We start from the raw sequence: 11,009 nt of genomic DNA, 5'->3' as shown, positions 1-11,009 counted from the left end.
AGACCAAATAAACCATAAGATAAAGAGCTCCACTCTCTGCTTTATTTGTAATGCCCCAAATGAAGGTAAGGAGGTTTGTCAAACAGGACTTTCTCTCTCTCTTTAAATCCATGCTGACTGTTTCTTAAATTATTGTTATGTAGGTGCACCTGCATGACTTAGAATATAATATATTATTCACTACTGATGTTCGGCTTTAATATGAGATTTTTTTTAGCCTCTTTTTGTTTATTTACTATGTCAAAGTTTATTTTCCATTTTATCTTACTTTCTCCTTTCCTTTGACCATCTTCCATGGTAATCCATCCTTAAGCTTTGCTTCCTTTCCCCTCTATATCTGGTTTAAAAGAGTCTTAATTCTGTCCTCTAAATTCATACCTACTCTCCTTGTTTCTACCCTATTTAATCTTGTTCTTATCCTATCCTCTCATAAAAACCAGGTTTACCCTAAAAAGAGTTGCAGAGACCAATTAGTCAGCTGGTCAGTCATTCCTGCAGTTCCACCCATGAACATACTACTGCTACTAAAGTAACCAAGAAAGCACAACTTTACAGCACTTACCTTCAATTTCCAGCCAGTGTTTCTTAACTCCCTTTTTGAGCACATTTAATTCTTCCCTCCCATTATTATTACCATGTGGAAGACACTCCTGGCTTCTCTCCTTCCTGCACTGGTCCATCCACTCTCTCCATCTCCAGAATCTTAGAATATAAGGAATAGGATAAGGCCATACGGCCCCTCGAGCCTGCTCCGCCATTCAATAAGATCATGGCCGATCTTCGACCTCAACTCCACTTTCCCACCCGATCCCCATATCCCTTGATTCCCCAAGAGTCCAAAAATCTATCGACCTCAGCCTTGAATATACTCAACGACTGAGCATCCACAGCCTTCTGGGGGAGAATTCTAAAGATTCACAACCCTCTGAGTGAAGAAATTCCTCCTCATCTCAGTCTTAAATGTCCGACCCGTTACCTTGAGACAATGCCTCCTAGTTCTAGTCTTCAGCCAGGGGAAACAACCTCTCAGCATCTACCCTGTCATGCCCCCTCAGTATCTTATATGTTTCAAATCTTACCCCCAGAAGGCTGATCTCTGCCCTATTTTCTCTACCATTACCTCAAAAGAAATTCTCTGCAAATCTCACCGCTGAATCCCTTCCTTTGACCTCCCTTTCTCTTCCCATAACATGTACCCTTGTTTCATTATATTGCTCAGATAGCACTTCAATTCCTCCTTCCTTTTTCAGAGTAATATTCCCATTGCTATTAAATTGCTTGAAACGTATGTTACTTTTATTTCCTGTGTTACTCCTCTATTTTAACAAGTTTTCTTCTTGCTTTTCCTAACTGTAAACCACTTCCTGTGCTTGATCCTTCTCTGCGATTCCAACCGAAATGCGGAGAATGAGGAAAGATTTGGGCAGTGAAGCCCACGGCCACCTCACTACTCTACCTGCATTTCTACCCCCTGCCCCCACCAGTACTGCCGCTGGCCACTCCTTCCCCACCTGCTGCATGTCTTCAAGTGCCCCCATGGAGGGAGAGGGTCTTGTAGTAGCTTCCCTTCCCTCCGTTCTGCCCCAGTTCTTAACTGCAGAAGACCCTGTTCTCAGCCAAGGCCTTCAGTGCAACATCTCTTGTAATCTTTGGGGTGTTCCTGCCCCTTTAATGCCACCCCGAATCTTCTGGTGGTCCCACTCATTTTCCCTCATCTGCAAAGCGGGCTCTCTCAGTGGCGGTGATTCCACTAGGACCTACCCTGCACACATGATGATCCACAACTCTGGAAATTGAGTCGGCGTTCCAGCAGTGTTGAAGGGGCTGTTGGGAGAAGAATGATGGTTCCTGTCTCTCCTCTCTGTATCTTTATCCACTACTACTTCCCTAACAAGTTCCTTATTCACCTCCTGCAACTGGGCCTCATGCTAATTAATACTTGCCCCTTATTATATATGAACTTTCAACCTTCACCTGTCCCTTTGAGCATACTGATTCTAGTCCATAATTCCACAATCTTTTCTTTCATCTCTTTTAATGGTAAGCAAAATTCACAGTAGCTCTGTCTGAACGCCTGTATTGTGATGACGGCATGTATATCATTGTAAACACAAAGCATTATTCTCAATTCCACTTCACTTTTCTACTAGGCTTATAGTAAAACTTAAAGTGTTTTTCACTAGACTTTGATTGATATAGCATTTGCTACTAAAGTGATTCAGCCTTAGAATATAACTTAAAGTTAACCCCCAGATCTAAATCATCTTTTGAACAATTCAAACAACTTATATTAACTAGCTTTAAGAAACTTAATCTAAAATTGCTTACAAACCTTGCACTATCCTCGAGAAAGCCCATATCATATATGCAATCAGTTTTTTAACTTAACTTTATCCAATTAACATGTAAATTATATGTTTAAATTGGCCTTAAACTTTTCAACTTGGAAACATAAATAAAAAGTATACTAATCTCTGGCTTTCAGCTCATGCCAAAAACACTGTGCTTATCCTCTCCTGAACAGTCACCAATGCTCTGTCGATTCAACCTGCACTAGCTGTACAATCAATGCCTAAATTGAATTGGATGCAAGCCAATTAGATGCTTCCCTATCCAACTAAACTGCAGATCCTAGACCAGCAGATCCTCTGCTCTATTCCATTTCTACACCCTTTCTCTGATCAGAAGTGATGTTGCTGAATCGTATCTTTAGTGTCAGACTGTAAGAAGGTTATTGCATATCAGGAGGACATTGGTCATGAAGATTTTTCATTTCAATGCAAATGTATTAACCAAGACAATTCTTTGTTTTTTCAGTATTATACAATGGCTAACATAAATACATCAGAGGAAATATCAGTAACCATACAGCAGATTAAAGAAGGCCCAAAAGCCAAACTACGAGAGCTCTGTAAACAATATGGGCTCCCAGTTTCAGGAACGAGGGTGTACTTCCAAAGAGTTCTGTGTCAAAGGCTTGGCATTGATCCAAAATCTGTCATTGTTCAAAAACCCGCCTCACGTTCAAACAGCCATGGAGACTGTTGCAGTGTCGCTGGATGCCGAAGTCGTCGGGGCAAGGACACCCATATTCGATGGTTCACAGTCATCAGAAAAAAAGGAAGTCACACTGCAGCCATAACTAAAGCAATCCAGCTTACTAGAGAAGGTTGGACACCAACAATGTATTCTCGGATTTGTGGACAACATTTCATTTCTGGTCAGCTGTCTTTTGAGCTAAGTTCTCCTGACTACATTCCGCACTTACACATGGACCCTATAGCTAAAGCAGCGTCATCACATTCCACTTTATGGTCCAAAGAGAGTTCGGAAGAAGCCATGGACTTGACTAACAAGGGGAACGTTAAATCCTCTTCGGTTCATGTCGCAGGTCCATCTCATCTTGATTTTACAAACCAATATCAAAGTATGAATTCTTCCGTTAGAGTAATGCTTCACTCAACTCCTGAGGATCCTCATCTGTCTGTTACACAGGATGCAGAAACCAAGGTATTGTGAGGTTGTTGGATATATTGATAGAAGTTATTTAAGCTGTTCTGAGTGGGTACGGATCCACAGCAAAAACTGTGAAATTTGGCACTAAACTGGTAAGTTCACAGAGTCCATTAGGATGGTTATTGTCATAGAAAATGTTCTCCTAAGGATGGGATTGAGAGACATTAGGCTCGATTTTCAAAGTAAAAAACGGGTGGTTCCGGTTTCCATGGGAGTGGGACGAGGGGCGGGTCGGGCCTTAAAACCTTTCAAGGAGGCTTCAGGCCTCCATTTTTAACTGATTCCCGATTTTAACCCCGGGGGTTGGGATTCCCAGGCCTTCTGTTTTACACCTCGTGATAGGAGGCGAGAAGGCCCGAGACTAAAAGGTAGGTGCCTAGAAAGGCACAGCTTGTGGGCCTGGAGGAGCAGGTGTGCTTCCCCCAGGCTGCACCGACCACCCCCCTCCTGATCGTCGACCCCCGATCGCGGACCCCCGACCCCGATCCTCCCCCTCCGACCCCGATCCTCTGACCTCGACCCCGATCCTCCGACTCCGACCCCGACCCCAACCCCTGATCCTCTCACCCCGAACCCGATCCTCCTCCTCCGACCCCGTCCCCCGACCCCTGATTCTACGACCCCAACCCCCAATCCTCCCCCTCCGACCCCGCTCCCCATCCCCTTCCCAGCTCTAGGTTAAAATTACCCCCATTGTTGAGGCAGAGCTGAGGAACTTTTGATGTGCCTCAGCCATGAAACAAGGGCTTGATACCGACATTGTGATCAAAGGTCGAAAAGTGTTACATTTACATTTATCACTTCAATGGAGTGCAAAATGTATTAAAACCAAAATCGATGCAAAACTTCACAAATCAGGTTACGGGGAAAGGGTTTGGGACTAATTCAAGAAGGGAGGGATGAGGCTCGTGTGGAGCATAAACACCGGCATAGATCTGTTGGGTCAAATGGTCTGTTTCAGTGCTGTACATTCTATGTAATTCTATTTAATTCTGTGTAACTCATGTCTGTGCTGTTAGCTGATAAGGGCAGCTACCATTAGCTTCAATATCCCTCGGCTAAGATGCGGAGAAGGACAGAGAAAGTTAGCCTTGATTTTAACACGTGAAACCATACTGCCTCCAAGAGAGGAGGAAAGAGAAGAAAAGGTGGTCCAGTTTTGTGTGAATTAATGTGCTAACATTTGGTGCAGTGGAATGTGTGATTGGGTTTGTGTCTGCAACTTCAAACTTCTCCTTTATTCGTTCCTTCCTCCACCAATTTTAAGATTACTTTCACTACTTCCAGATTTACTTCATCTTCTCTCCCACTCTTTTCAAGCTTGGTGATGTCTTACACAATCTTACACTTGACCTTGGTTTCTTAATATAACAAAAAATCCCCCACGTGGCAAGTTTTTGATAGAGCTGGATCATCAAAGATGAACATCAACTTGCATTTATATAGCTTCTTTACTGCAGAAAAGCATCCCATGGTGCTTCACAGTAGAAGAAAGGAACTGATGGTGAACTTTTGTGGGGGAGTTAAGAGAGGCGACCAAAGGCTTGATCAAAGAGATGGTATTTTAAGCAGACTTTCAAAGACTGGAAGTGAACTAGAGAGGGGGAGGGTTTTAGGGAGGAAGTTGCAGAGAATAAGGCTGATGACCGAAAGCTCTGTCACCAACAGTGAAGTGGAGAGAGGGGAGATGTACACAAGGTCAGTGTCAGAAAACCGCAGGGACCAGGAGTGTACATATGGCCAGACGAGTTTGCAGAGGTAGGATGGGGCGCAAATGTGGAGGAATTTTTAGATAAGTACAAGGATTTTAAGTGTGATGTGCTGGGAAAAGGAGGGCAGTATAGGTCAGTGAAGATGGAAGTGATGGGCAAATAGGATTTAATGTGGGTTAGGATGGGGGCATCCAGGTAATGGACAAGTTGGAGTTTATGGAGGGTAGCTGTCAGGAGCCCAGCAAGGAAAATGTTGGACAATTCGAGGCTAGAGGAAACAAAAGGTGGATAAGGGATTCAGTGGCGGTGAGGTAGGGCATAGGCAAGTAAAGTTGCTAAGGTGGAAGTAAGTGGTCTTGGTGATCGATAGGATATGGGGTTTGAAGTTTAGCCGGATGCCATGGTTGCTTGCAGTGTCAGTGACAAGAAAGTGGAGTTTTTGGCAGTGATTGGAAACAATGACTTCAGTCTTCCCAGTGTTCAATTGAAGGAAAATTTGGCTCCTCTACAATTTAATGTCATACAGGCAGTTTGACAACACAGAGGTGGGTGTGGGGTAAAGGGAAGTGGTGGTGAGGTCAAGCTGGATGCCATTAGCATGCATAGAAAAGCTGACCCCGGTTTATGAAGAACAGTTTTGCATGGGATGGTCTGTAGATACTTTTCCATAAGAGAGAAATAAGAAAGCTGCTATTGCCTGAGAAATATCCCAGCATGAGTTACAGCCTTTAGGAGGGGGGGAAAGGTAAATAAAAAATGAAAGCTGGTGAACAGCCATCTTAGTAGTAGCCTGGACGCAGGTCACCTAGCTTGCTCTCAGCTTCAAGAGGTGCATCCTGCAAGAGAGAATTAAAAATGGGAGAAAATTGAGGGGGGAGAAAAGAGAACATATTCTCCAGTGAACAAAACGCTTTGACCCTGCTAGATACCCCTCTGATTGCAGTCAACGACAAGCAGTGTGACATCATCAACTGATGACAAGAGACTGAAAGCCATTTCTCCAACACAGTAAATGGTCATTCTCAGTACCTGGAAAACATCAACTTAGCAATGCTTTTACTGTGTAGATAACATGAGCAAAGCAATGTATTACCAGAAACAAAACTATGAAGGAACATCTATGTTTAAATTAGATGATGCCTGGAACCTAGAATTTAACTTTAGGATCATTTAAGATCATGGTTAGGATCTGGAATGCACTGCCCGAGGGAGTGGTGGAGGCAGATTCAATCATGGCCTTCAAAAGGGAACTGGATAAGTAGTTGAAAGGAAAAAAATTGCAGGGCTACGGGGAAAGGACGGGGGAGTGGGACTAGCTGGATTGCTCTTGCATAGAGCCAGCGCGGACTCGATGAGCTGAATGGCCTCGTTCCGTGCTGTAACCTTTCTATGATTCTATGATTTTGGAAACGTTTTAGAATTGTAATCTTGGCTGAATATTTTATTTAGAACTATTGTAACAGGAATTATACAGAAGATTAAGTAACTCTGAGTCAGATTTTTTTCTTGAAATAGTGTACACAGATATGTTTTGGACTCTCATGCTAATAATCTAAGTTCACCTGAGAAGACAAAAAGGTCATCATTTAACAAATGCATTTTTTTCAGTTACTGTCTGACCTACTGTCCATTTCTAGCAATTTCTACTTTCATTTTTGCAATTTCACCCAATTGACTCAATTTTTCTGCTGACATCGTCAGTTTTTATAAAAACACTTAAAAATGAATTTTGTGTCCACGAAGGTGAGGGAAGTTTGTGCTTGGGACCTGGAATAATTTCCATTTCAGGTATGCGGCGTCAGCATGAAGCACTCTGAGGTCCAGTGTCGTATGGTTAGCTGCAGAGTAAGGTTTCCTTCAATCTGCCTCATGCCATCAATGTGCTTCAGCTCCAACCTCAGAAAAACACCCACTACCGCACCGATGAGACCATTTTCCACACCAGCCATCCTTGCAGCCTCTCAATTTGATTGTAGTCCATGTGGTGAAGGTACTCCCACAATGCTGTTGGGTAGGGAGTTCCAGGATTTTGAGCCAGCGATGATGAAGGAACAGCAATGGATGTCCAAGTTAGGATGGTGTATGACTTGAAGGGGAACTTGGAGGTGATGGTGTTCCCATGCACCTGCTGCCGTTGTCCTTCTAGGTTGTGGAGGTCACGTGTTGGGAAGGTAAGCATGGAACCTACACCATATTCCTTCTTTAAGTTCCTCTTCACGTATGAGAATTAAAGTTTGAAGCTATCAAACCATTTTTTATGCAGATTAGATGCAGTATGTTTAAGAAAATGCAAATGTGGAAGCTTTTCACACTTCATTGTAACTCATTTTGAGGTTATAAAAATGCATTCAAAGATACAGAAAATATAGAGCAGGTCTTAGAAGAAATAAAAAAAATTGCTTAAATAAAATTGCCGTAGAACCAGAAATATGCATTTGGGTCCTGCTGCTCCTAAAATTTTGAATATAAATTTACAACCCGTTCAGAACTGGTGTAAATGTAGGAAATTTACATCCTCTTGCATGGGGCAGAGCTATGTTAGTAAGCGGCAGAGGTTTCTGAATTGACGCAAAAGATCGAGGATTAATCTGCCTCTCTACTGTCCCTTGTTGCACACTTTTTCTTATTTGTAGTCTTATTTTTGAAACCACCAGCCTTTTTATCTTTTTTTTTTCGGCTTCCCGTATCTTTCTCGCATGAAATGAAAACTCAATTAAAGTATAAAACATATCTGAGCTGTGCCCTGCCAAAACAAGCAACTGCACCAAATAATGAATGAAAAATGAGCATCTCACTGTAAGTCAGTTTGAGTTTACTTTAACAGTTTGGAACTTTCCCATTAGTTCAATGCGCTGCCTGGTGTTGTGTTGAGCCACGCAGGTTAGGAATGCCCCATGCCTGATGATCTTGGCTGAGTGGTAAAAGGGGAGCTACATTTGTCCTCAGCATCCCTGGGCAAGGAAAAGGTAGACTACCTACCTGACGCTCTTTGCCATTCTGGAGAAGTTGGGGTTGTTCTCTTTAGAGCAGAGAAGGTTAAGAGGAGATTTGATAGAGTTGTTCAAAATCATGAATGGTTTTGATAGAGTAAATAAGGAGAAACTGTTTGCAGTTGCAGAAGGGTCGATAACAAGAGGACATAGATTTAAGGTGATCGGCAAAAGAACCAGAGGCGACGTGAGGGAGCTTTTTTTTACGCTGCGACTTGTTATGATCTGGAATGCACTGCCTGAAAGGGTGGTGGAAGCAGGTTCAATGGTAACTTTCAAAAGGGAATTAGATAAATACTTGAAGGGATAAAAATTTACAGAGCTATGGGGAAGGAGCAGGGGAGTAGGACTAATTGAATAGCTCTACCATAGAACCGGCACAGGCAAGATGGGCCAAATGGCCTCCTTCTGTGCTGAATAACTATGATACTACGATTGAATGCAATGCATCCTCCCCACATCATAGGAGTAAAATCCAAATTGAAAGGTTCTGAGTATGCACTTAAAAATATTGTCATGATGTGGCATATAAGTTGTACATGCTCTTCTCTTCACCAAGGTTGGTAGGGAATCAGCTGTGAGTGGTGGTTTATTTACAGGGTACAGGAAGTAAACTGGTTCTGCAGTTTTAAAAGCAAAATACTGTGGATGCTGGAAATTTGAAATAATTTTCTGTTTTTATCTGCAGTTTTGAAACCATCTTGTGATTTTTTTTTTTCTGCAGGCACAGAGGTGCTCCCGAGTTTTGCACTGTTTTTCTTTTGTGTATCCTCTCAAGCACTCAGTACTACTGTTTTGTCAGGAGCTGATTCTGTGCTTCTGAGGAGGGTGGTTAATGGATAGCCATCAGGAGCAGGACTCCTGGGTTATTTTTTTTCCACCCTTCGCCCAAGGGCTCTGAAGCCAATTGTAACAGTCCTCCTGCTGCCCTAACTGAGATCACCTACCGGCATAGATTGGGAATCAAACATGCGACTGTCCGGTTTATTAGACTCCGTTACATACTTCCATTAGGGGAGATTATTGCTCTGCAATTTTCCTTTCCTCCTTGAGGGGAAAGCAACTCACTTTTCCTTAGCACACCATCTTGGTTTTATTATAGGAATCCATTACTTCCTCCTACTCTACAATACAGTGGGAATCCCCATGTTTGACATGTGGAAGGAAAAGAGGATGACCGAGGGAGGCCAGGTTGGTCAGGCTGCAGGCGAGGTGCTCTAAGCCTGCTGACCAGTACCCACACAGCTGCATCTGTAAACAGAGAAAATACCTTGCTTTGGCCAATCATTAGTACAGGTGGAGGCCCCAAATGAAGCTGGGACTACAGACCTGATACCACTATGAAGGTGTGTGAAAATCTTCTTATATGTTGGATGCTTTCTCAGAAACACCCCAATCAGTTTTCTCCCTTCTTCTCCTGAAGGCAGCAAAGCCTGCTGGTGTAAGGTTCCATGGACAGTGGAGGCCCACTGGTCTCTCACTCAAGGGGCCTTTCATAGGTTAAGCCTGGATAGTGAATGTCATCAGGTTATTTCACCACTGGGGATTTACAGCTGTGCACAAACCGGTCCGCATTGAATGCACGCATGTGCACTTCCGGTCAAAATCACCGGATAGCAGCCGAAAGTGGGAATTCTTGGCTGATTTTTTCCTACTTTCATTCTCTATCCTAGAGGTACAAGGCTAAAGTCTCCTCCCATTGGTGGGTTTGCGGTGGAGCAGGAATACTGTGAATCTGCTGCAAATCCACTGCAATTTCCTCCCATGGCGTTCATTTGCTATGCAAGGTAGGTTTGGAGTTATAATAATGCACCAGGTAGGTTTACTGCTGCAGGGAGGGAGGGAAATACTGTCCTGGTATAGCCTTTAACAGGTTACAGCCTGTTAAAGGGCAACAACACTTTCTGAGCAGCAGGAAGAAGATGATGGCAGCAATGTCTGAATCAGCAACAGCATCCCAGGGAGCAGGAGAGGAGTTCAGCATCCGGAAGGGCTCCCAGAATCTTGGGTGTATCTTTGGAAGTGTTCCTGGCTAAAGTGAAGGCCAGAAGAGACAGACTGCTGAGCACTGAGGACAGGAAGCCCCATAAAAGGGTGGTGCACGCTGTCTGGAGGGAGGTGGCAGAAGCAGTCACTGCAACCTGCACCACCCTAGGAACTGCCATGCAGTTCAGGACAAGCTTCAGTGACCTCATGAGAATGGCCAACGTAAGTCCAGGTACTGTTGCCAATGCTTTGGGCCTCCTTCGATGCCAGCACTTGAGGGAGCTTCAGACATGGGCCCATCACCCCTTGCCAGTGCAAGAGAAAGGCTACCAGAAACTGGACCCTCTGAGACAACTGCTTCCCAGAGATATCTCAGCCCTCGAGGGCTCTGCCAGACCATCCCAGCCATCCACCTCCCACCCTCATTTCACACCACATTGTTCGTTTAGTCTCTCAGCCATCAGAAAGCTCAAGTTTGAATTTTCTTTAAATCAGATAACTTCAGTAATTGAAACTTTGTGAATTTGTATTACATAATTGTTTTTCAAGTAGGCATCTCAGTGAACTTTGTGGCTGGGATTTAAACTTGGGAGCCTAGAAATTGGATCGCACCTGAATCGGGGCTGGCCCAATTGAACAGGCTCCATTACAGGGTGTGGACCTCCTGCCCGACTTCCCTCTATGCACTGAACCCAGGCAATCCTTTACACTAAGTACAAGAGCAAAATCTGCCCTATGTCTTTGAGTTTATTAAGAGAAGTTGTAAGAATGACTGATTTTTATGTAGCTGTAAGTTTGATTATTG

The 11,009-nt window shown here is 43.6% G+C and overlaps 1 protein-coding gene across 3 annotated transcripts in view; it reads left to right on the top strand.

The window, feature by feature from the left end:
• Positions 1-2,847: 2,847 nt before the first annotated feature.
• The window catches only part of zmym4.1 (zinc finger MYM-type containing 4, tandem duplicate 1), a 127,171-nt gene continuing 119,009 nt past the window's right edge, over positions 2,848-11,009 (top strand). For all 3 annotated transcript variants that reach the window (XM_068006459.1, XM_068006460.1, XM_068006458.1), the window contains exon 1: positions 2,848-3,510. In XM_068006459.1, coding sequence (XP_067862560.1) covers positions 3,184-3,510 — 327 coding nt within the window. In that variant the 5' untranslated portion in view covers positions 2,848-3,183. The remainder of the gene's footprint in view (positions 3,511-11,009) is intronic.

The sequence above is a fragment of the Heptranchias perlo genome, chromosome 26, assembly GCF_035084215.1.
Source record: "Heptranchias perlo isolate sHepPer1 chromosome 26, sHepPer1.hap1, whole genome shotgun sequence".
NCBI lineage: Eukaryota > Metazoa > Chordata > Chondrichthyes > Hexanchiformes > Hexanchidae > Heptranchias > Heptranchias perlo.
The sequence above is the reverse complement of the archived record's forward strand: the minus strand, read 5'-3'. Positions and strand labels throughout refer to the sequence as shown.